This window comes from Festucalex cinctus, chromosome 3, assembly GCF_051991245.1.
Source record: "Festucalex cinctus isolate MCC-2025b chromosome 3, RoL_Fcin_1.0, whole genome shotgun sequence".
Lineage (NCBI taxonomy): Eukaryota > Metazoa > Chordata > Actinopteri > Syngnathiformes > Syngnathidae > Festucalex > Festucalex cinctus.
In genome coordinates, this window is record NC_135413.1 from 27,010,889 (window position 1) to 27,035,466 (window position 24,578).

The following is a 24,578-nucleotide window of genomic DNA, read 5'->3' on the forward strand; positions in this document are numbered from 1 at the left end:
AACATACCAGGAAATTGAATAAATGCTCCAATGGCTTGGCGTAATTTATTAGTAAATACAAACACTAAAGTACTTGACAACTGTACAGATGTAAACCATTGAAAATAAAAATACAATACAATATGTTAAATAAGATCTATTACATTTGAAGCTGCCCTTATGAAAGTACAGTAACATTTGTAAGACTTCAAACCCTACAGGTAACATTTGTAAGACTTCAAACGCCGTTGTTAAAAATCTCACTGTCCAATAGACAATAAAATGCTCAAAGGCACTGCAAGGTTTATTAACTCAAAAGGAAAATCTAAGACATTAAGTTACTTATTAAAAGTCGCATAACCAATTTTAATCTCAACTGAGGGTAGCTCTTGAGGCGCGATCAGACACTTTCCTCAGCTGCGCCTCCAGCATTACATTCTTCTTCACTTCCACATTATAGTTGTACTTCAAGTCCTCAATCTCGTCAAAAAAGGCGGTGTCCAACTTGCCCAATTCGTCCTTCAGCTGTTGGACTTGGGATTCCAGTTTGCTTTTCTCCACCTCCGACGACTTAAGGAGACCTTTCAGCTTCCTGTTATCTTGTCAAGTACGAGACGAGAGAATTTAGCTTTTAGTGTAAAAGTGTGGAATGTAGCATGTGTGGGAATGTCACCTGTGTCGTGTTTGGATACCTCGCCGTGCTGCTCGATGCAATCATTCAGTCTTTTTTTTAGCTGTACGTTCTCTTTCCTCAAATCACTGTGGACAAATATTATTAAGTAAAACAATATTCCTAAAATGTGTTTGGACCCACATATCTGTAATTCTTACTGCCTGACATATTTTAGTATAATATGAAATAATACAGTGGTACCTTGACCTATGAGTTTAATTTGTTCCATGACCAAGCTTGTATCTCAATTTATTCATATAAAAACATAGTTCAATTCCCCACTGAAATGGTTTGAAATGCCATGAATCTGTTCTAGCCATTTTTTTAAATGTGTTTATACAATCAAAATTTAATTAAATAAGCTAGTTTTGTAAAGTTCAACTATTGTTCTGTAAAGGGTGTGGCCTGGAGGTGAATTATATATATTTTTTGGTGGTGTTTTTCTTCATTATTTTTTTTTTTTAATATATATATATTTTTTTTAAGCGTATGACGCAGTAGCAACAAATTGTGACATGGTGTCTATTACAGTAGAGGGATGGATAGAAACTTAATCATACCTCATTTGCTTGGAGACGTCTGCTTCTATATGCGGATGACTGGGAACTAATTTGTCAACCTTTGGAAAGACACAACAAAAAGGATTTAGTGGTCCCACGGTTTTCCTAGCTTTTTGTGCAGTGTAAAATGAATAATTATGGGACGCAGGTGTCCGGGTTGGTGGTGGGGTTTGTATACTGCTAGGCTAAAGACAAATGCAAGCTGACTACTACTGCCTTCCAATGCACGTCACAAACTTGAGTGCAACCTACCACGGTATGATGTGTAACATGAAAGGAAGTGCTATTGTTTGTGCAGTTTCATTGAACTGGCCCATCTATCCATTCAAAACAAAATACAATTAAAAGTCGGTGGAGTCTGTATTTAGTTCTGTCCCCAGTTTGGCTGAGATCTGTCTGAGTATTCAGTTGTCAAATGTAGACCATTTAATCCAGCACAGGGATTTACTGTAACAGTGCCAAACCCACCAAGCTCTTATGCCATGGATGTGCTAACCAAAGTGACTACTACTACAAAGCAATAAGCAGAAGATGAAGACTGACTCATTGCTCGTGTTGGAGTGGGGGATAAAGACACAATAAGTACTAAGCAGCAGAACTTTACATGATCTTCAAGTCGCCGGATGCGGTTTTGCGCCGCCTCTTCACGTAGGTTTGCCTCTTTCAACTTGCGTTTAAGTTCAGCCAGGCTGGAGGTTTTCATCGAGAGTTCCTTCTCCAGCTCCTTCATCTTGTTCTCGAACATTCTGCGAAAACGAGAGGGGGGAAATTACATTTAAAGAAAGAATGATGAGACAAACAGTTGGTAACAATTTCTGACGGTGAAAGCCAGCCTTCTTACCGAGTCACCACAGACACCTTGGCGGTCTTGCCGTCAGTGACTTCCATGGCGGGTCTTGACAGTGCATCCCGGAGTCTTTGCTTGGTTTCCTCCAGCTCGACCTCCAGCTTCTCGCAGCCCAGCTCTATGGTGGTCTTGGACACACTCAGCTTCTCTGTGGCCTCCATTTCCTGATGTTCGCCATTTGACATCATGAAAGCTTTAACTGATGTTCTGCTACTTAGTTCATGGCATGGGTCATCGATATGGGATCTACAAGGCACTTGCGAACCATGGTAGCTTAAATCACGAAGAATTGACTTCATTATTAAATAGCTGAGGTTAGGGTCAACAGTCGACCACGGCTAGTGGGAGTGCACTGTATGTATTCATCAACCGCATGCTGTTCTTCATTCTTACCCTTTTGAGTTGCTTTCGCAGACGTTCATTCTCCATCACTATCTTCTCCAGGCCTCTGCATTTACATTCCAATTTGCGAATCTCTGCTTCATGTTCACTCTTCACTTTGTCGTATTCGGCCTAGAAGACAAAATATGACTGGTCGAGCCTGGGGGGAAAAAACAAAAAACAAAAACGTGTGTCGTGTGGACGACAACCTGTAGCTTTTTGTGTTCTTGCTCCAAAGTCTTGTCCTGACTCTTTATTGTAGCGGTTTTCTTTAGTGCCTCATTTTCCTTTTGTAACCTCTCCACCACATTTTTCATCAAGTGAATGGTTTTCTCAAGTTCAGGTACAGTTTTGCCACTGCAGCCAGCCTGTCGAGGATCCCATAAAACAATTATTGTCTGGTTTTATAAAAAGGTTGACAAGTCTGTGAATTTCTGCAGAATCATACCTTGGTATTGGCTAGCCTCTTCTGCAAATCGGCACGTTCCTTTTTCAAGACGCTGAACATCTCCTCTTGGTCTGCAACTTTGCTCTAGGAAAACAAAATCTAGGTTAAACAGACAAATTGTGATGAGGCACTTCTCACAACCATGCAGAAAGTGGTGCGTACCTTCAGCCTTGGCAGATCGATGTTGGCCTGTGCCAGTTGGAGACGTAGCTCCAGATTCTCTGAAGCCAGTTTGAGGTTTTCCTTCTTGAGGTCCATCTCTCCTGGTGTTTCTGCATCTTTCTCTGATGCCTAGAGTAAAGCAACGATGAGAAGCATTGCCAAGACTAAAATTTAGACAGCTGCGTGTGGAACTTTTACCTACACAGCACTATGGAAAAGTAAAGCACAAAAGGGGAACACTCACAGTCTTAAGTTCTGCTAGTAGGAATACTACAAAACTAGCGCTGGAGGACTACAGCCTGAAGTACCTTGGGATGTATTTGCGACCTGCTTTCTGACTTGCGCATAGCATCATCCATTTGTTTCCTGATAGCGCTGTCGAAGTTTTGGCTTGCTATCTCATATTCGGTCATATATAGACCATGTGCCGTTACCTCCCTTGTAGACACGTCATCTTGGTCTGTCCCCTCAGGCTTTTCTGCACCTCGTTCCCCTTCATCTTTATCACTTTCTCGACTAGCCAAGTCATCTTTATTCACATTTTTCGTTTCACCTCCTTGTGGAGAGGACATTGATTCACGTCCTTCAGCTCCTGGCTCTGCAATTTCTGAACCATCTGGTATGCCCTCAGAATTCCCTTTACTTCCATTTGCTTCAGTCTTCTCTGCTGCATCCTCTACGTCGTTTTGTTCTGCTGTCTGCTTTTTGGCTGCCTCAAGGTCAGTAGTATTTTCTTCAGCATCGGTTTCACACTCAGTTTTTTCAGGGGTTTTCATGTTGACTTCGGGGCTCATGGAGCAGCACCGTGGTTCAACTGCATGGTGCTCTGGAATCACCTCGCATGACCGGTTGTCAACATCAAAAGTCATACCTTTGAAAGCCTGCAAGTTTTTCCCCTTTGCATGGTACGAATCCGACTGACAGCAGTCAAGAAAGAAAACAGATCAAGACAAGGAAAGATAGCAGTGCTATATCATAAACAGATGAGGATGTGTATGATGAAGTCCCATGTAAAAATATTTAAAAATCTGGCATGTATTTCCACAGTAATACTCACAGGCGGTCCTAAGGGAATTTTATGGTTCTCTGTGGCTCGCAGTCTTTCCTTCAGATGGTGGTTCCTCCGAGTCAGATCTTCCACTGCAGCGTCACGCATTAGAGCCTGTTGCTGCCTAGAATTTAACCCAAAGTACAAACGCCATAGGTCAGTACACTGGTACTGACTTTGTGTTGCGATTCAAAAATTGTGTTATCAGCGAACTTTGCAAACTCAGTAAAGTGGGAAATAGATGGAGCAGTTGCAAGTGCAATGCCTTTGCATGTGGGACACAGGTGTAACAGTCATTGATGGACTTTCAGACGTTATTAAACGGGATGAACAGTCAAACTGACAAATACAAAATGATAGCAGGCCACAGCTCACACCCCAATACTAACATGCAGACTAACCAGCCAACCGGACTCCTGGCGGGGTGAAAGCGGTTGATGTTATGTAGGTGGGTAATGTTATTGACGTGGGACTGGCAGGATAATGTGGAATCAGATGAAAATCGTGACAGCCAGATTCTTGGGGGGGGGGAATGGAGGCATTGTCGATGGTGAGGGAAAAGCTGTCAGTTTTGGATAAGAGTCGACTTGGGGTGCCAATGAGGAGACCGTCAGTTTTGTTAGTGTTTAAGGAAGTTTTGGGTGAACCGGATTTTTATTTCGGAGCTAAAATTATTTAAGGGTGGTGGGCGGTAGAGTGGACGAGGGATTGGTGGGTGAGGTACAGCTGGGTGTCATCATGCGCATAGGCAGGAAAACATACTTTATGGCGATCAGCTGAGTCTCCAGCTCTGCGTTCTTTTTCATCAGCTCCTCGAGGTCCTTGTCAAGCTCGTCTCGTCTCGCTCCTGCCACCTGGTCTGCCGTCACTCCTCGAGCTTTAGTTTTTCTCTGCAGCACGTTCCTCTCTCGTTCTAGTCTGCATCAGTGCCGTAAAAAACAACGGAAATAATGGTCATCAGTGGCTATTGCCACTTCCTAGAACTGGAAGGTTCCTTATTCCTATTGCCAGTTGTTGTAGAGGAGAGGATCTGCACTGCGGGATGATGTTTAGCCGCGCCAGCTAACAAGCACAGCTTATAGCTTGTGCTTCCGTGCGGTACTGAAGTATTCCCCCAGTTCGCGAGCAGCCGCAGCTTAGAGTTGATTGATGAGTGTTTCCCATCACGAGTAGCATGACATTTCTCATCGGTAAGTTTGGCGGGAGAGAGGGACATGGCGTTTATGTATGAAATTAGAGTTGATAGTACAACAGATTCTGGGTCAGTCAGGAGCATTGCAAAAAACTCGAAGCTTTGGTGATCGTGTTGTTTGGAATCGCAATTTCGACCAAACAAAAAGATAACTCGTTCAGTCCTTAGCATCTCGTGGCACGTGCAATTTTTGTTATTGTTGACACCGACCTGCTGTAGAGGTCTTTTATGGCGCTGAGCTGTTTGGACAGAGAGTCATTTTCTTGTTCCTTGTCCTTCAACGCATTTTTCACCTTCTCAAGCTTGGACTGCCACTTCTTACCCTCCTCCCACAACAGTATTTCCTCTTTGCTCTGTTGAATATGCATGCAAAATAGCTTTTATCAAGGTGCAAATTAAACATTATACAAGTACATATAACAGTTGAAGGTTTTACCAACCTTTCCCTGACTGACTCTCTGGATTTCAGCACTCTTCTCCAAGTCTGACTCCAACTTCCTGATCTTCTTCTGCAGACTCTCAACGGTTGGCCCTTTCACGTCGGGCACAGGTTGATTCTAAATTGACAAATATTTCTGGATGGAACAACAATGCAAAGGTGTTTCCAACCTAGTTTTTTTTCCCTTTTTCTTCTCAACCTGAATGCAGCTGCTGAGCCTCTTGACTTGCTTCTGGAGCTCCTGGATTTCCTGTTCTCCAGCCACCTTCTTCGCTTGAAGGGTCCTCTGATGGTTCTGGCTCTTCTGGAGCTCTTGGTTCAGATTGTCCACTTCCTTTCTGAGGCTGTTCTCGTTTTTCTTGGCTGACTCCTTTGCCATTTGTAGGTCATTGCTGAGCTCTTGCACATGAGCCTTCGTAAAGAGAGTATGAAGTAGTATGATCAACAATTCACGATCAGCAATAGACACTTGATATGTGGAGCCCACCTTCAGTTCTTTGGTGTGCTTGTCGACTAACTTCTGTACATTGAGCCTCTCCTCGGTCTGTGCGGCATTGGCCAAGACTTGTTGTTCTGCAGCAGACGTCATCTGAGTCCGCAGTTCTAAGAGAACTTTGCTGAGAGCCTGAGGAAACAATCATTATGAGAGCAAGCTTCTGATCCAAAGTAATCAAAAAACATTACTACCTTGATCTGCTTCTCCTTGTGGACGAGCTGAAGCCTTAGGCGTTCCACTAAGTTCTTCATGGTGTTGCTTGGGGACAGAAGGTTGGCCTCCTTTTGACTCTCCAGCTCGTTCTGGAGGGAGTCAATCTCCTTCTTCAGCTCTGTTATTTCTCTCCTCTGGTCTTTGGTCTCCAAGGCCAGATCTTCCACCTCTACAACATGAGACTCCTTCAGCCTGTGCAAAGTCCACAATGTTAGCAAGGTAAATTTGTATTTTTGTCACCATTGGTGTGACTTTTACATCGTATTAGTTTTGAACATATTCAGCACCTTTTTAAAATGAGATACATGGCATAAAGTCTGCTTTTGAGGGTTTAACTCAGACACTGGAAAATATTGTTTTCAAGGTCCACAATTGGATTTTAAGGGACAGATGGGTCAAGTCATTTGAAGACAAGGCAAAAAAAGGCTATATATATATATATATATATATATATATATATATATATATATATATATGTGTGTATGTATATATATATATATATGTGTGTATGTATATATATATATATATATATATATATATATATATATATATATATATATATGTGTGTGTGTGTGTGTGTGCATTAAAAAAAAAATGTTTAAATAGTTGTATTACTATTACTATACAACTGATTAAACTAATTTATGACAGGCCAACTTGTGTGGGACCAGAAGCAGAAAAAAAAAATGGCTCGTATCACCCAACAGAAATGGTCCCTTAGTTCAGGAAACCTTCATAACCTGGTCATGTCGTCGCCGTGTTTCTTGGCTTGCGTATCCACGGCCATCTTCAATTCCTCCAACTCCATGGCGGCCATCTTCAGCTTATTGTTGACTGATATGAGCGTCATGTCCTGCTCGACCACAGTCTGCTCCAACTCAGCAATGCGGTCCAAGTGTTTGGAGGTAGGCACTACGATGCTGGGCTTTTTCATCATCTCCTGGGCAGGCAGGATGGACATGAGGAACATTTGAAGTAGTAGTATTAACCAGTGAGGGTATGATCTATTTTATTAATACAATCAAGGATTTGCCCGATACGGATTTTTATTTTTATGATGACTTTATTTCTCAGAATAAAATTCTGATAACTGATTGGTCATTGAATTAATTTTTGTTTAACGCATACAAAAATAGATATGAATTACAAGCAGAATATTTGACTGTTTTACAATACAGTATTTTTAGCATTTGTACAACTTTACAACAAAGAAAAAACAAGGTGTTTAAATGTCATCTTTGTATTGTTTTATTGAGTTAAAAAATTAATTAAAAAGCTAATATCGGCTGATTTATTTAATCAGTCAGGCCTACAGTTAAAACTAACAATTTGTGAATTTTTAGATAATATTAAATGTATTTGGGGATCATAGTTTTGAGTATATTGGAGTCTGGAGTATATAAGTTAATTTAGCCTAACCTTTTTAGCTAATAGTGAGCGTTCACCGTATTCATGGGTATCAGTACCGCTGCCTGCTGTTTGAGGCGGTCCAGGGTGGAGTCATCGTTGGAATCCAGCTTCTGATAAAGCGTCCTCAGCTCCTCGTCGTGCCTTTTGATCAGCTCCTCTTGATCCTGAGATGAGCAGCTAGGTTGGTTAGAAGAACTGAACCGCAGCAAGTTTGTATCCTCGTACCTTTACAGCTTGTGTCAGCTGGTTCTGGTACTTCTTGAGCACACCATCTTTCTTGTCCAGTCGCCCTTGGAGATCTTTGATGGTCTTGTGCGCCATCTTGAGTGCTTCTCCGTCACGCTCAGAAGTGTCCGCCAATAGATGCCCGCCACTGGTGACAACGCTCGGGAGGCGGAGACGCAGCTCATTGATGACTTTGTCCCTGGATGCCACGTTCTGTTCGGACTTTCTTAAGGCTGCTTCCTTCTCCTTCAGTTTCTGCATTTGACCGAAAGGATTCTTGTCATCCGTTGCGCAATTGAGAAAAGTGATATATAATAGAAGAAAATGATACCTCATCTAAACGTGTGCCAGCGGCCTGCATGTTCGAGATGGCATCAACTTGCTCGCTGATTTTTCTCATGGCAAATTCGAGTTGCTGAGTGAGAGGTAGATTTGTGTCTGGGAGGTAGCTGGGGGAATCTTCTACCTACAAATCACAGAATCTTAGCTCATTCTAAGGCTGGGAGATAAGGCCTTAAAATAACACCTTTTTGGTTTACCTTTAATGGTTTTCACCATTTTTTCGCTCATAGAAAATAACACCAACATATTTAAATAAATGTAGATTTCTCTCCCTTTCTGGAATTTGGTTTATTTCTCCTGCTACCAAACAAGTTTTGAACATGTTCCCCAAAATGAACTTGCATAAATGACCAGAGAAATAATAGATAGACATTTAATAAGAAAAGGATTGCTTCCTCTTGGAAAACCTAAACATGATTTTAACTGTTTAACAATGTCAAATTGTAGAACGATTTTGCTTAAAATGTGTTAAATCATAGTGACACACCATATGTCTGTTTCACCATTGCTCACGGTCTTGTCTCGTAGAGTTGTACATGCGGGGCAAGGCAACCTTGGCAAGACATTTTTGGCTTAGAAGTGCATACCTTGTTTCCAAAGTTTCCAAAAGTGGATAAATCACTGCTTTTGCAACAATAAATGTGGCACTATGTGAAAATGATTCAGCAAATGTTTGTTTCTTAGCTGGAATTACAGTTACTGTGTTTGTGTGTGTGTGCGTTTTTTTTTTCAACACTTCCTCGAAGGATCGGGAAAGTCCCTAATAAATACAGTGACAAAAGGTCTAAGTTATCAACACTGACTGCTTGTGTAAACAAGCTAACTAACTTTTCACCCATGAATGATGTATGTGTAAGCAGTGCATGTCAGCTTTGAAGTCTTTGAAGCCACAAAAAAAAAGAAAAATCTTTTGATTCACTATCTTGATGTCATTGGATGAAAATTCCATCGCAAAATGCTTCAAAACGAACCTTTTCAGTGCTTCCCTGTAACTCCTGGTGGTTTTCGTGCTGGTCCAGCTGACGCTCCAACTCCAACTCTCGCTGGTCCCACGCAAGCTGGCGCTCTTCTTGAATCTTGACCAAAGAAAATGAGGTTTGAAAGTGACTACCGGTAAAGGTGAAAAACTTTTTACTTTCACTCTCCCGCTCACCATATTTTGCTGCACAATCTCCTCGCCGAGTGAGTGGATGTTTCTCTCCTGCTCATCCAGCAGGTTCTTCAGGTACCGGATCTCCTCCTTCTGCATCGTCACCTCCCTGCTTTTCCTCAGCTCCTGCAGATGGGCCTCTTCCATTCTCTTGTGCCACTCGCGTACCTGTTTTAGAGATATGTGATCAGTAGGATGCAAACAATACAGAACGGTTTTCAAAAAACATGCAGTGTGATGCTGTGTTAGTTTAGCATCTTGATTTGATTTCCTTGTGTCAATTTTATGCAGTGGATGTAAGCTTTCACATTGGACAACTAACCTTCTGGGCCCCTTTGGCATCTTTCAACGTGGTGCAGAGCTCCTCCAGGCCTCGAAGCCTCAACTCCAGCTCCTCCGCCCGACCCTCCGCCCTCCTGCGCTCCTCCTCAGCCGCCCTCCTCTCATGGCACGCCTTTGCCCTCTCCTCCTGGAGGCCTACTAGGGTGGATGAAAACTTCTCCTGCTGTTGCAGTGGCAGCGCGCCAGCAAACTGCCGCCGCAGTGACTGCACCGTCTGCCGCAGGCGCCGGCACCGGCTGCTGGCCTCCTGCCGGGCCAGGAACAGTGCCTGCTCGCCGGCGTCCAGACGCTGCTCGGCGCGCCGCAAGAGTGCCTCCAACTGGCGGATGTGGCCGGTGGAAGCGGATAGCTTAGCCAAGGCATCTGACTCGCTGAGCTGCAGAGCCACAATGTGTTGGTGGAGCTTGGCCACCAGGGCCTTCTCGTCCGATTGAGACTGATGGCAAGAAATGAGGGATTGGACAAGGTACGTTTTGGACCTCATATTAGACAAAAAATGAAAAAAAAAACTTGTTGGGAACATCATTTGTTTTTGTTTTTTATATAAGCAAAGGGGAACGATCTATTTGCAGAGAACAAGGATTCTGCATATATGCCGGTATTTAGGTATTAGTTCTATTAGACAATTTGTAATCTATGCTGATTAAATGCACACATGCTAGCAGTTAGTGTGTTAACACATACTAAGATGAGGCAGATTGACAGGGATTTGACATATTGCCCTGTATTCGGGTACCTTTTCTAGAGAATATGTATTACATGATAAAATGTTAGCAGTTGGTAGGTAATTATCGCACGTACCTGGTAGTCTAAGATTTGCCTCTTCAGCGATTCCACCTCCTTGTCTTTGGAATGTTGTCTGGCCTGGAACGCTGACGCTTGTTTCATGGCAATGTCGGAAACCTCCCGAAGCCTGATGATTAAAAACCCATTGACAAGATTGTCATAATAATACTAACTTAAAAAAAACATATTAGTATTACTGTTTTTGCACACTGTACTTTGAAAGCTCGGAGCGCAGTTGTGCCTCGATGGCCTCGAGCTGTCCGATCCTCGCCCGGTCAGCGTCGCTGGCTGCTTTTGTGATGCAGTCAGCAAGCTCGTCCCTCAGCTCTCGCTCCAGGTGTTGTGCCTCCACGTTCATTTTGGTCAGCTTAGGAGGGAAACAAAAACACCTGAGCCCGAGATGATGATGCCTTTATGATGGCTGGCAAGCGTGAAATAAGTGTTCTACATTGCCACTCATTTCTCTGTATATTGCGAATTTGCAGTGATTATGGCTTGTGTATGGATAAGGTTTCATAGGTTTTTATTTAATTGACTCACTGTAAAACACTATAAATGCACCTGTGTATAGTCATGAGTCATATATGGCACTGAATTATCTAAATAAGGTTGTTTGTGTTTGGAATGTAGGAGTTATGTTGCCCGTTGTGTAGGAAATTAAAACTAATGGCAAAATCAGAGAAACAGATGATTTGCTGTGGTCTAGTAATTTTCCCCCCCAGAGCTGTATATCTACAGAACTTATCCTACTTCCCACCTTACCTCAGCAAACTTGGCCTCCAGCTCACTGTTGCGCTCCTCCACCTTGCTGAGCGAGTTCTTCAGCCGTTCATACATGGCGGTGGCGTGTTCCGCCCTTTGACGTTCATTCAGCTCCTTCATCTCCAACGTGGCCATCCACCGGGCGGCTGATGCCCCCTCACCGGAGCCGTTCTCCACATCGCCCTCGCCCGTTTCCATCCTTGCGTTTTCCCATGCATGCTCCAGCATGTGCAGCTTTTCCTTGGTGATCTCCAGCTCCTTGTTGATGGCGGCCATGTGTCCTCGTAGAGATGCATTCTCACTCTGAAGGGACAATAACGATAATCAAGGGGAGCTTGTGTTCAACTAGTGGTGCCACAGATCCCTGTTCTAAGAGGCCAATTGAACCTTTGAGGCTCCACCATGGAGTATTTGCGCACCTCCAAATCTTCTAAATTTGTGGTCCTCTTGACGAGCAGTCCGTCTCTCTGTAGCACGTCTCTGTATTTGACGGTGAGCTCCGTGTACTGCCTGTTGGCCTTCTCCAGGTCTGACGCTGGCACGCTGTCGTCCAAGGCCTTCTGCAGAGCCGCCATCCTGTATGCTGCGGTTTCCTTTTTCACGCAAAAAAAAAAAAAAAATGCTACTGAAAAAGGAAGTTTGTCCTACAATACATATAAAATCCACCAACATTTGGAGCCATCTACAGCTCGTAATATTCTTAACTGCAATTGCAGTATTACACCAACAAGGGTGCTGTATTAAAAACATTTGGGTGTTGAAAAAATGCAACACAAACCATCAGATTTTCTGCCTGCATGTGTCGAATGATTTTTTTTGGAACTGGTAAATATTGCTTCTTCTGCAACCAAGCATGCCTGATTCTTTAGGGGAAAAAAAAGTTGTAAAATAAGAAAATTGATTATAAGCAGTCAGGAAGTTTAAATTCATGTTACTGATGAGCTCGTTTGTCAGGTTTGAAAGAAGTGAAATGGAATGAAGGCAAGGTTTCAGGACAGGACATGGAGGCCAAGTAAAAGAGGATCATTATACGAACGCAAAGTTAACATTAGTCCAGATTTTCCCCAAAACACAGAGCCAGCAGTTTTTGAACTGCAGTGGCTGGAGAAATTCACCTGGCTCACACACAGGCCTACTAAAGGTGGGGGGAAAAAAGCTTGCAGTGTAATACATCCCAGATGAATCGTGGAACTTGCTGCTCTTCTTTTGAGTCTGTTCACAAACTACAGGGTCGATACCTTAAAAGCAGTGATTCCCAACTAGAGGTGTCAAAATAGTATAATCAAAAACAAATTGATTATTAAATTATTATTTTAACAATCAAATCATCGGATAGAGTCGTCATTGAACTTTAAATTGTCAAAAATTCATTTTAGCCTCTCAACTCGTATGCTCAGAATGCGATGACTACTTGCCTTGTATCTGAGCAGGCAGCCTATCCTCTCTGTGACAGCAGTCTGCATTTGAACATCGGCGTTCCTCAGTCGGCCATTTTCCTTGCGCAGGTGCTGCTCCTGCTCCATCAGGGTGGTGCAGCGTCGAGTCAGCTTCTTCTCGTTTACTTTGGACACAGTCAGCTTGCGCAGTGCCTCACTCAGATGCCGTTTGACTTCGTCTGGGTCCTTCTCAAGGGTTACCAATAGGTCCTAGTAGGCGGAGTGAAGCAAAACGGATTTTTAACACCACCGACACAAATTCTGTAGCATAACAAGTAGAAATGCTGCAATGCCAGGCCAAAGGTATGAAGTTAAACAGCAGCAGACATTTTAACCCCATTCGCTGGGTTATGCAAGAAAGTCAAAGGTGGAAAAATGCCGGGTCTACAGGTTTAGCTCTGATGTGGCAGTTCTGCGGTCTCTGCATGAACGTTCATCCTACTTACACTGAATTGCTGGAGTTGTACGGAGTCCAACTGTTGTTTCTCCTCAAGTTTGGTTCTTGTGCTTGTCAAGGCTTCTTTCTCCTTCTCCCATTGCGACTTCTCACTGCACAAAAATTGCATACAAATTTCCACAAAGGTCAGCATTCAACGACATAAAACATCCTTCATATACACAAGAATCCAATAAGGAACACTCAAGTCTCCAAACCTGATATATTCCTCATACAGAAGACCTTGCTGGTGGCTAATAGTGGCAAACTTTTCTTTGTATTCCTCCAGTGTTGCCAATAGCTTGTCCCGTGTGTTCTCCTGGTTCTGGACTTCCTAGTTAACATGAAAAAAATAAAATAAAAAATGAACTCATGCTTTATATCCATCTAATTATGAATTCAGGGTACCACAGACCTGAAGCAGCCGAACGACATACTCGTTCAAAGAGTTGATGACCTCCATGCTTCTGGTCTCCAGGCCCTCAGGGAGGGTCAGTGGCTGGAAGAGGCCGCCACCGATGCCACCGCCCGACTTCTTGAGGTGCTCCAGCTTGTCCTCCAGATGACTCATCTGACACCACAAACAGAGCCACACACAGGATAAGTAGCGCCACACAATTGAAAGACAACATATTAGAATTGGACAAATGAATATGTCTCTAGGAGGAACCATGCCTGGAATTTGGCCAAAAGTCTACTTTTTTTTTTTTTTTTTAAACAGCAGCCACTTTTGGTAAACTTATGGGCTCCTGCATTAACAAACACATTTGTTAAGTACAGTTGAGTCTATTTAACTTTTAAGTCCACTACATTTGCGTTTAAAGGGATACTTTACTCATTGAGCCATTTTCAGCAGTAAAAAGTTAATATTTTGTCTAATGTGGTAACCATTATTTTTCATGTACAATTAATACCTTTAAAAAGTTATTTTTCTACTTGCTGTTGACTGATGATGACATCACCTGTGCTGAGGAAGTAGGTAACGACCAATCATGGCCCAGTTTACTGACCAAACCCCGAAAACAGGTGAGCCATGATTGGTCGTTACCTGCTTTCTCAGCACAGGTGATGTCATCATCAGTCGACAACAAGTAGAAAAATACTTTTTAAAGGTATTCATTGTACATGAAAAATAATGACACTATCAAATTCCTTCTGGACAAAATATTCACTTTTCACTGCTGAAAATTGTTCAATGAATCAAGTATCCCTTTAATCTTTCAGGACTGTTTGTTTTCAAACATTTATTGAGGTACAATTTTAAATCTAAGCCTCAATCAAAAGCATACATGCTAGACAGATAGTTGACGTGCACCTTCTCTTTTGCGGCTGCGAGTTGAGCGACGCTGCCAGTCGCTTCCTCGCGGGTGGACTTCAGTTCCCGGCGCAGCTCCTCGTTTCTGCCCACCAGCTCGTGGATTTGAGACTTGAGGTCTGAAGTCAGAGGCTTTCCCATGACATTCTTTACCTGTAATTAGAACCAAAAGGATGCAGGAAAATGAAAATGCTGTTGCGCAAACTGGAAATCTGTTTGTCTGACAGCCGCCATGGGAACAGACGACACAAGACATGAACGGGTTGAGTCTCAGGATTAAAAGATGGTCAGGGAGATTACGGTACTCACATCCACTAGACCGGAAATACCAGAGTCGGCGTCAGACGGACTGGTGTCCTTGGCCTTCAAAGCCTGTAGGACGTCCTTGAGTGCAGCCTCCACATCTTCTTTCTCCTTGGAAAGCTGCTCCACTTTGAGAAGACATAGAAAATCGTGAAATGTAATGGCCTAACGGAGGATGTTTTATGATTGGATTGATTGCTTACACTTGAGTTGAAACTCAGTTTTGTGGCGCTCCATCTGTCTCTTATGCATTTTGACTTCTCCTTCCAGGTGTTCATTCTGCAGACACAATGTTCATAAATTATTTTGATTTAGAACTTGGACAGGAATTCAATTTTCCTCCAGAAAATATGCCGCCTTGGTCCTTCAGGAGCTGACCTTGGCTCGGAGCTCTTCATCTGTGCAAGTTGTTGGGCTCCGTGTGCTGTGTGAGACATCGTCCTCCACCAAGATGGATGGTGGCAGCCCTTGAAAACACAAATTTGAGTCGAGGCTAAACACAAAATTATACAAAGCACTAAAACATTGGTACTAATCAGATCAAAATTCCATGGATCAGTTCCTTTCTGGAGGATGCCTAGAAATGACCCAAAACTGGCTGCTTTGGAATCAAAATGGCCGCATCAGTGCATTGTTTTATTTGAGGGGAGTTGTTGAAGTGTACGTTTACTTGCCTAGATAGCTGCTGCCGTTTTGGTTTGCAATAGAGTTCAAATGGGTTCACCAGTATATGTTTGTGTGTGAACAATAGTGTTGATTGAACTGAGACGTTTATGAAAGGGAAACATTTATTTATCTGAGTGGATGTTGTGTCATGTATCTTTTGAGTGACTAGTGATTAAGTCACCTCTCTGTTTGGCCAGGAGTCTGACTTGTTTCTTCATCTCCAGTCGTTCCTCTTCAAGACGTTCAATCTGAACAGGAATTCAGTTTAAACAGGAAAAAAATATTGAGACTTTGGATGGTGTTACCTCTTTGGCGAGTATTTGATTTTCAGCTTTGTATTGCCGTTGTTTAAGGTCTCTGGCTCGTCTGAACTCACCCAGGTCTACTTCCTGTTTGGGTTCATAGCCTTTGAAAGGAAACAAACAAGATTCAGCCAAAGGAAAGTTGTGTTACTGTTGTTTTCGTAATGGGGAAAAATATCACCGAGTCTTTCCCGGAAGTCCTCATTTTCCTCTGTGAGCTGGTTGATTGTCATGTACGCTTGGTTAATGTCTTTGGTCACGGATTCTAACTCCAAATCTCTCCTCCGGATTTGACTTTTACACTCCTTGATCTCGCTAACGGCTTCTTCCAGGCCGTACGTGCCCTGGAGTACAGAAATAGAGCCTTCATTATGAGACATCAACAACATCTTGTGTCTGGAGCTTTTCGCAGAAGTCGGGAAGTGATTGGACACACAGGTTCATGTAATGCCATTGCTGTCCAATGGCAGTACATGAACTGCTTTTGTGCGTTGTCATCCACTTACGCGCTCGTACTCCCTCAGGCGCTTCGAGGCCTCGATGAGCTCTTGGTCTTTTTCCTCAGCGTGAGCTTCGACTTGTTTCAAAGCCTCTGCCGCTTCTGCTGCGCTCATCTCGGCAGCGTCCAGCTTGGATGTGAGCTCCTCCATCTTTCTCTGCTGCAGCAGTGCTTATATATCAAACACACACCAATGGGGGTTTTACGCCATAATACATTCACAAAACTCAAATCAGCCTACTTATTGTATTATTATGTATCTTATGTTACTGCATTTTTGCTTTGTATAGTGTCCTTGTCAGCCCAAAAAGGCATCTTCCTGTATACGCTAAATCAATGGTAAGGTTAGCTAATTATTCATTTTTTTTTTTTTTTATTAGTTTCACTATTGAAAACGGTTACCGGTATGAGTTTTCGTATTCCCAGCATTTTTTTTTGCTGCTAAGTGCCACAATTCAAATTTCATGGAGCGCCGAAGCGGCTCAATTCCAGTGCTTTTTGCTATCAGCCGGTGATGCATTTTGAATGTGGTTTTTTTTCCCTATTATTATTTTGTTGCCATTTATGATGTTTTTGTGTTGATGACATATCGCCCAATGTGTTGTCTGCTCCCAACAATATACAAGAACAATGTTTTGTTTTCGTGTTTTTTTTTTGACCAAACAACACACAAATTGCAGATTGGAGCACATTGCAATTATTCTGCTTGTTATTGAAGTGGTTTGCTTGGAACACAAAAACAAAGTATAAAAAAAAAAAAAGATCTCAGAACTATGTGACTTGGGGACACAAAAACATTGGAACTGTGGTACTTGGAAGCAAATAACATCACAAGTGTAACACTACAGACTTTTGTGTGTACACTCTTTAAATGATGTGTCATGTGTCTGTGGTAAAACACTGTCTTAGCAGACTGTGGCTCTTCTTACAGGACAAAATCCACTTTATACGACAACTTTTTATCACCGCTGTGTTTGGTTGTGTTAAGAACCTGGAGCAACTCACCTCCACCTTCCTTTTTGGGCACCTTCAGACCCTCCATGAGCAGTGTCTGTTTCTCCATTTCGCCCGTAAACTGCTCCACTTGCTCTCTCAAGTTCTTTATCTGATCATCTCGCTCCTCCACGGCCTGAAAAACATTCGTTCACCAACAAATGTCTTCATCAGTATCAGTAACATGCTTAGGAGAAGATATCAAAGTAAAGCAGAGTAGCGCAGACCTGCTGCAAGGCTATAATGTTGCTTCTGTCCAAATCCAACTGGGCCACGCGCAACTTGTGCTGCAGGTCACGAATCATCTGCTGGTAAACTGAAATCTCCTCGTCCTTCTCAGAGAGCACTTTCTGTGAATGAACGTCAAGTCATGAGCACTTCCTCAATGTTGCCATCTGCCTACCAACAAGGATTAAGACACTTGAAACCAGTCGGGCAAGTAAACATCTTGTTTTTGACACGAGAACAACAATTTCATCTGTGCCAGGAGAGTGTACCGAATCAGAAAAAAAAAATGTCAAGGACATTTTCGCCTTTTCGGGAGTTGTGGAAATTCTCAAATGTGACCCTAAAGCGTCAAATCGAAATGGAAGATTTTCTGTGTGTTTTCGGGCATGGCTTGGCTTCTTGCGCTTTGTTTTTGGTGAAATTACTATCGGTGTTTTTGTTGCTGGGTGAAACTAACTTGGTATGCTAATACGTTTATGCGCCAACCTTCCATTGTTCCACTTTAGCGTCCACTGCTGCAATAATGGGGTCGTCCTCTTCTGTCATGTAGTTAATCTTTTGCGTCAGCTCTCTGACCTGCATATGAAGCACGTCAGCAACATGAAAACATTGGCACAAATGCTTTTATTCGAGGAGGTTTACCTGCAGCTCAGCGAGATCTCTGTCTTTTCTAAGCTGGTCTGTCAAGGAGTCGCACTGATGGACAGCCATCTTGATCTGGTTGTACTCATCACTCATCTTTTCCATCTCTTTGGCTGACTCCATCACGCATTTCTGCATGTGGAGGTTGTCTTCCTTCAGCCGTGAGTTCTCGTCCTCTGCTTGCTAAATAAAATTCAACACAGATCTGGTCATTCATGTAGAGATGGATACAGATGGATACAGAGGAGCAAAGTGGGGTACCTGCAAGTCATCCAGGCACTGGGAAAGCTGGCGGTTGGCTGAGTTGAGCTTCCTCTGAGTTTCAGCATTCTCCTCTTTGGATGCATCTGACTCCTTTCGCTCCAACTCTCCTTGATAAAAGTCCACATCCCGCTGGAGCTGCGTGTTCTGATCCAGCATACGTTTACTTTTAGATACTTTTTACTTATACAATAATTCAAAGCTTATTAAAGACCTTTGGCATAGAGTTAAGAAGACTTTGGTTACATATGCTTGTATTTTTTTGAAATTGTCTTGCATGTAAAATTAATGTATTCACTTCTGATTTCTAAGAATGTTTCAAAATGTTTTTTTCATACATTAACCAAACAAAATGACATTTAACATCCATAATAATCAGAATTGCCTACCAAATTTACACTTCTATACTAAGAAAAGGGTTCTACATCTACTACTATCACAATATAGAAAATTCCCTCTCCATCATATGGGTTAAATACCAGACAATAAATTAAACCTACAATTTAAATTCTTTATTTAAGTTCTTTTTTTTTCTGGTTTTCAAAATAAAGGATAATGATAGACTTCCTGTATCGTTAATACAGGGCTTCTTCAGACTTTGTGTACTTGTGATAGGCATGCCGATCAATGTTTATGTTATGTGAAACTAGCTTCAGGGCTCAGGTTTCAAAACATTCTAGGAGGTGTTACCAAGCCTTAAAGTTGTATGTCTGTGACAGATCCCTGGAATTGACTACTTAAATGGCTTCTTTGGCCCCAAATGGCAGGCTTCCTTTCTGTCTGTCTTGAGGCATGGCTTCTTCGAACTTGTGTTCAAAATATTCCAAGTGGGGTGGAACCAAGTAGTCGTTGACTTTTGAAGGTCGTACTGGGTGTCTTCTACCATGGTCTCCTGAGACAATTTCATGGGCTTATTCGCTTTTGTGGCAGAATTTGCAAAATATTTCAGGCTCGGACCAAGACGATGTTTGTCTTTGAAGTCTGCCTGGATCCAAAATGGCTTTAAGTAAGCCAATGCTTATAAATATTTACTACCAAACTTGTTTGTTTTTTTTTGTTTGTTTTTTGGCAATGGGATTTGGGCCTGCAAATCTAATTTCATGGGACTACCTTACGAGCCTTACCTTCTTCTTGAGCTTTTTTATCTTTGGCAAGGAGGATCAGAAAGAACAGTGGAAAAGATAGGAGAAAAAAATGTGGATGACACATGTAAGACAGTTGAGCAAGACTGCGTTTGGACAGAGAAGATGAAGGTTACAGGGAAAGAAAGGGGGGAAGGGAGCCTTCGGCATTTGCTTGGCGTCTACCTACTTCTTTTTTCAACGTCTTCACCTCGTCCTCAGCCGCTTCTGCTCGCAAGACCAACTACAAGAGGAAACCACACACAACAAACATCAACACAAAAATGTAATTTTATTTTGGTGGGAGTGATGGAACAAATTAATAGAATTTCCATTCTCTTCAACTGGAAAAAAAATATTTCAAGTACAAGTGTTTTAAGTTACAAGTGTGTTTAGGAACAAATTCAGCCTGTATCTCAAGAACCACTGTACTATAATTCATTCTTATATTTACCTTACCACTGTCACTAATATGTGTTTCACTCTGCACTAATAATCTATTAATATTACTATTGTAAAATTATACCTTATATTACGTAAATCTACCACAAACCAACTTGCATCTTGGTTGTTTTTATATTATTAATATGAATATATCTTGTGAAAATATTACTGGTATGACAACTTTCTCTTGATCTTTCTCATGTCACTTGAAAGCAGCTGTTGCTGTCATGCCGTATTAGCAAACATCTAAGCAACCAAACGTGTGAAGTAGCTACTGGTCGACAGAACATAATAGTGATTCTGATGTGATGGTACTACCTCCTCGATGGTCTTCTTGCTTCCTCCCATCTCCCTCTTCAAGTGGGTCACCTCCTTTTCCTTCTGTTCCAGTTGTGTCTCCAGCTGACGGATTTCATTCCTCAAGAAGCGGTTGTCTGTCCCGCTGCCACCATCAGCACTCTTGGCGTACTGAAACCAGACACAAAGAAGGCTCTACAATTGAGGTAATAGGAACGCTTAACTTAGGTAGATATATGTAGACATGGATCAGCCCAAGATCCCATTCTTCTTTGCAGTGCAAACAGATTCTGTAGTTGGACTGTGTGCAAAAGAAGGAAGTTGTAATCCAAACGAGCATGGCTGCCGCTATGTTCGGAATTAGCAGTAATCCTCTTATGGTGCTCAGCCAATCACAATGTACCTCTTCGCATTAATCAGTACCCAATAATAATTAGCTCTGTCTCCAAAACAATGGTGAGTATAGCATCATTCCCTCTCTTGTTTTGTTTTTTTTAAATCGGTGTTTAGTTGGTTTTGCTCAATCATTAAACAGTACCAAATTAAATAATCAATAATCAGCGGTGAATAAACAGTAACTGGAGAAAAATTTTTTTTTTTTGTAAAATAGTACATTTTAATGTATAAAATTTTTCAATAATCAATTTAATGGTGTATATGCCACGGAAGAGGCGGGACTGTTTTTTGCACAACAGTTTGTTTCCAGTTCGGTTTGCGACATGTGGGCTGCGTCAGAAATACTTGTCCTTCCGACTTTGTGCCCCTGGGTTGCGCGTTCGCAACCCGGACGGGAAATAAACTGATGTGCAAAATCACGTCCCGCCTCTTCCGTGGCATATACCCCATAATCAACTCTAAAACTACTGACGGACATTTTGATCAAATAAATGACAAATCTGGAACAAGCTCTTCAAGTCCTTTAATATGATATGAGTCAGATTTTTAAACTTGTAATACACTAGTCCTTACCTTGAGGTCTTCCTCCAGTCTCAACATCTTTGCTTGAAGTCTATTTTCTATACAGCAGATGTCATTGTCAAAAATCAGTGGAAGTAGTGTTTTATATTCAGACAATTATAAGGACCATACCGACCATTTTTCTCTTGTTGTTCTATTAACTGCTCAGCAAGAGATGCTTCCTGATGTTTCATCTGATGCAGGAGGACAACGTTGCATTTGAAACGAGGCACGAATAATGTTGCTTATTTCACAAAATGAAGTACTTGTTGATGGTACAGAATGAGAGTCGAAAAAGACCTTGAGCAGGGCCTGAAACACTCGCAGTATGTGGACGATATCTTGTTGAGCTTGACGCTCCACCCCAAACTTGTCTGCCTGTTACACAAAACATACACACCTCATACGAACAGTACGGCCATCCCTAATTATGACTGTTGAGAATTTGAAAATGTGGCCTAACAAAACAGTTAACAGCAAAACATTTTGATTGATGCATTTTCAGACTGTCATCAGTTTGTTTTGTTGTCGTGTCTCACAGCGGGAGAATAGATCATAAAAAGCGTGTGAGAAAAAGAGAATGAATATTTAGATGACAATGAAGAAAAGCTCATTCAAGGATTTTGGCCACAGAATTGTTAAATGATAAATTGCTTGAATAATGACTTTTCCCTGAAGTGGAAATTAAAGAGTATTTACGACTTTTTTTTTTTGCCCCACACTTCTTTATTGTCTGCTCATTATTAAGTGTTGGTTTTTCAGTGTGTTTGATGGTGTGTGGCTTCGCTGCGTGCACGAACAAACAAGCACCCATCTTGGATAAAAACAAATTCAGCTTTTTTCGCATCATTTTCATCTTCACTGCTGCAGCGAGTTTCAGTGAAATATTTATGTCCGCTTTCTGGAATTACTACAACTTAGAAAAAAACAAACACAGATGCTTGTGGAACAGAAACCTCATGTCCACACACAAGAATGCTTTCCGTGCCTTTATATCACACTTCTCAAGAGCCGATGCATCACATATAGATGTCATTCAAAGAATAGTAGAACTACCAAGCAAACACAGGAATTTTGTTCCAATGTAAAATTTGCGGTGGCACGGTAGCTGACTGGTTAGCACATCCGCCTCCCAGTACTGAGGACGCAAAATCGAGTCCAGGCTTTCGGCCTTCCTTGGGTGGAGTTTGGATGTTCTCCCCGTGCCCGCGTGGGTCTTCTCCGGGTACTCCGGTCTCCTCCCACATTCCAAAGACATGCTTGGCAGGTTAATTGGGTGTTCCGAATTGCCCCTAAGTGTGCTTGTGAGTGTGAGCGGTTGTTAATCTCTGTGTGCCCTGCGATTGGCTGGCAACCAGTTCAGGGTTTACCCCGCCTACTGCCCAAAGCCGGCTGGGATAGGCTCCAGTGGCCCCCGTCCCCGCCCCCGACCCTTGTGAAGAGTGAACGGTTAAGAAAATGGTTGGATGGACATTAATAATAAAATATACCAATTACTTAGTGGATTAATCAATTAATCTGGTTTCAATTCAAAATGTTTATTTCATTCTTAAAATTTTTTTTTTTAATTTCCGTCCCTATATTCAAAGACAGGACAGTATTTAATTATTTCGAATAGACAGTGCAGAAAATGCACACACATAAATTAAGACTACTGGTCAATGGTTACAAGTTTGCTTCATAAGATCAGAAAATAAGCAAAAATATTAACCTTTGTTTTCCAAAGTAGGTGATATTTGCATGATGTGATTATTATTATTATTATTATTATTATTATTATTAGAATAATTTTATTATTTTTATTTTTTACCAGGTCTCTCTGTGAGGTTGGGCTGAAACAGCATCTTAAACGTCATCAATCCTTTGATGCGCACTACTCTTGTACTAAGCACCTTCAAAGACACATTTAGCATTCGCACACTGTGGGAACATGGACTGTTCCTGTCATGTCCATGTAATTTAAAGGTGCAGTAGACATTTTGTGAGCATGGCGTTCGTCATGTGAAATAACTGATAGCCAGAGTGGAATAACATCAAGAGCAGTAGTTTCAGTAACATATTTCAGAAATGCTGTATATGCGGTACATAATATTATTTCTATTATGTACCACATATATGGTGGGAAAAAAAGTGAGTGCACACTTTTTAAATTTAGATTTTAGATGAATTTTCATCATGTATAGCCTATTTGCTGTTTAGACACTTTATTGTCAGAGGAAATGCCTGGCAAGAAGCCGGTTTATGGGTAATAAAAGGCATGAAATAGATCAAAGTTGGAAGGTGGGAACAGGGGATGAAAGGCAGAAAAGTTTACTTCGGACTGTATGTAGAAATGCTGAGAGGAGGAGATCAGGGAAGAAAAAAAGATGTCACGAAAAAAGGGAGGGAAGACAGAAAAGCAGGAAGAAAGGACACAAAAACAAAAACTTAGACGGATGGAGAAGAGATGCGTTATGGAAGGATGCCAGGAAAATAAATGTATACACGGAATCGAAAGCACTTGGAGTTGAAATAGCGTCGAAACCTATTTGTGTCCTTTCGTGTCTGATAGTTACCGATGTGAGTCGCGTGACCAGATCGTCCAATTCATCTCTGTCACATTCGTGGAGGCTCTGCGGCTCGATCCTCCTCATCTCATCCCACTCGAGAGCAACAGTCCCTGCCATGGCGACGCCACACACAGCTGATGGCCGGTAGCAAGCACACACAAAAACATAACATTAAAAAAACTAGGCTGACATTATCGCAAAATGTTGACTCGGACTCCTAAAAATAGCTATATTAGCCGCATATCACCTGGGGCGTTGGAAATAAGTTAATCAAAACCATGTCATTAAACCGACAAAAAACTGAACTCCTCTGTTTTGTGAAGCTAAAACAACTGTATTGTATATATAGTGTACTTTTCAGTATAAACGATTGTTTATTCTTCTCAAACTGCCAAATAATGACTCAATTTGCACACGTTATTCGCGAAAGACAAAAAATTACCTCTCCGTTGTCGTTTACAAAGTTCCTGTTATCGCGTCAGTATTTAAAAAAATTAATAAAAATCCATACTTCATTTACTTTTAAAATACAACGCGGCATCGTTTTATTTATGTTGTTGAATATCTTCTTCGTCACTGGCGTTCGCAATAAGTCCGATGCTCTATACCGCCACGTAATGCGTCGGAGTGTAGGAAGTGTTGCCACGGTTGAGATTTTATTTCTGCGTATATAC

The 24,578-nt window shown here is 41.9% G+C and overlaps 2 protein-coding genes across 13 annotated transcripts in view; one reads left to right on the forward strand and one right to left on the reverse strand.

Moving 5' to 3' along the window:
• Window positions 1-14: 14 nt before the first annotated feature.
• On the reverse strand, window positions 15-24,510 carry cep290 (centrosomal protein 290). 9 transcript variants are annotated; one of them, XM_077517215.1, is made up of 52 exons: window positions 24,347-24,510; window positions 23,911-24,038; window positions 21,656-21,733; window positions 21,492-21,549; window positions 21,368-21,414; window positions 20,420-20,569; window positions 19,848-19,901; window positions 19,661-19,681; window positions 18,537-18,683; window positions 18,276-18,458; window positions 18,120-18,209; window positions 17,633-17,755; window positions 17,418-17,541; window positions 16,420-16,583; window positions 16,095-16,257; window positions 15,917-16,017; window positions 15,793-15,859; window positions 15,324-15,412; window positions 15,149-15,224; window positions 14,952-15,073; window positions 14,643-14,795; window positions 13,743-13,898; window positions 13,546-13,661; window positions 13,338-13,440; window positions 12,871-13,101; window positions 11,875-12,048; window positions 11,456-11,758; window positions 10,909-11,060; window positions 10,709-10,820; window positions 9,888-10,343; window positions 9,569-9,733; window positions 9,387-9,491; window positions 8,405-8,539; window positions 8,074-8,328; window positions 7,905-8,012; window positions 7,179-7,378; window positions 6,417-6,630; window positions 6,217-6,354; window positions 5,929-6,141; window positions 5,731-5,847; window positions 5,501-5,643; window positions 4,861-5,016; window positions 4,108-4,222; window positions 3,051-3,179; window positions 2,889-2,972; window positions 2,650-2,808; window positions 2,453-2,572; window positions 2,054-2,223; window positions 1,817-1,958; window positions 1,213-1,271; window positions 653-738; window positions 15-578 (listed from the first exon to the last, which is right to left on the reverse strand). In XM_077517215.1, the coding sequence occupies exons 2-52, from the start codon at window positions 24,019-24,021 to the stop codon at window positions 352-354; spliced, it is 7,164 nt and encodes a 2,387-aa protein (XP_077373341.1). In that variant the 5' UTR covers window positions 24,022-24,038; window positions 24,347-24,510; the 3' UTR covers window positions 15-351. The 9 variants fall into 9 exon arrangements, with proteins under 9 accessions (XP_077373341.1, XP_077373340.1, XP_077373342.1 ...); XM_077517214.1 differs by having other exon boundaries at window positions 7,884-8,012; XM_077517221.1 differs by having other exon boundaries at window positions 420-578; window positions 672-738; window positions 7,884-8,012.
• tmtc3 (transmembrane O-mannosyltransferase targeting cadherins 3) overlaps window positions 9,519-24,578 on the forward strand; it is a 38,265-nt gene continuing 23,205 nt past the window's right edge. The window contains exons 1-2 of one of the 4 annotated variants that reach the window (XM_077517227.1): window positions 9,519-10,373; window positions 20,492-20,604. The gene's annotated coding sequence lies outside the window, so the exon portion shown is untranslated. Of the gene's footprint in view, window positions 10,374-14,460; window positions 14,760-14,869; window positions 20,605-23,911; window positions 24,049-24,578 lie in introns of those variants that run through there. The other 3 variants (XM_077517226.1, XM_077517228.1, XM_077517230.1) reach the window with 3 other exon arrangements.

What these genes read in the sequence shown, in the direction of transcription:
- cep290 (XM_077517214.1), bottom strand. Translation starts at nt 24,021, where the DNA reads ATGGCAGGGACTGTTGCTCTCGAGTGGGATGAGATGAGGAGGATCGAG. An exon ending in AGAACAACAAGAGAAAAATG is followed by an intron (nt 21,415 to 21,491) that starts GTCGGTATGGTC and finishes TCTGCTGTATAG; the next exon opens with AAAATAGACTTCAAGCAAAG. An exon ending in AAATTCCCTTAGGACCGCCT is followed by an intron (nt 3,180 to 4,107) that starts GTGAGTATTACT and finishes GCTTTACTCTAG; the next exon opens with GCATCAGAGAAAGATGCAGA.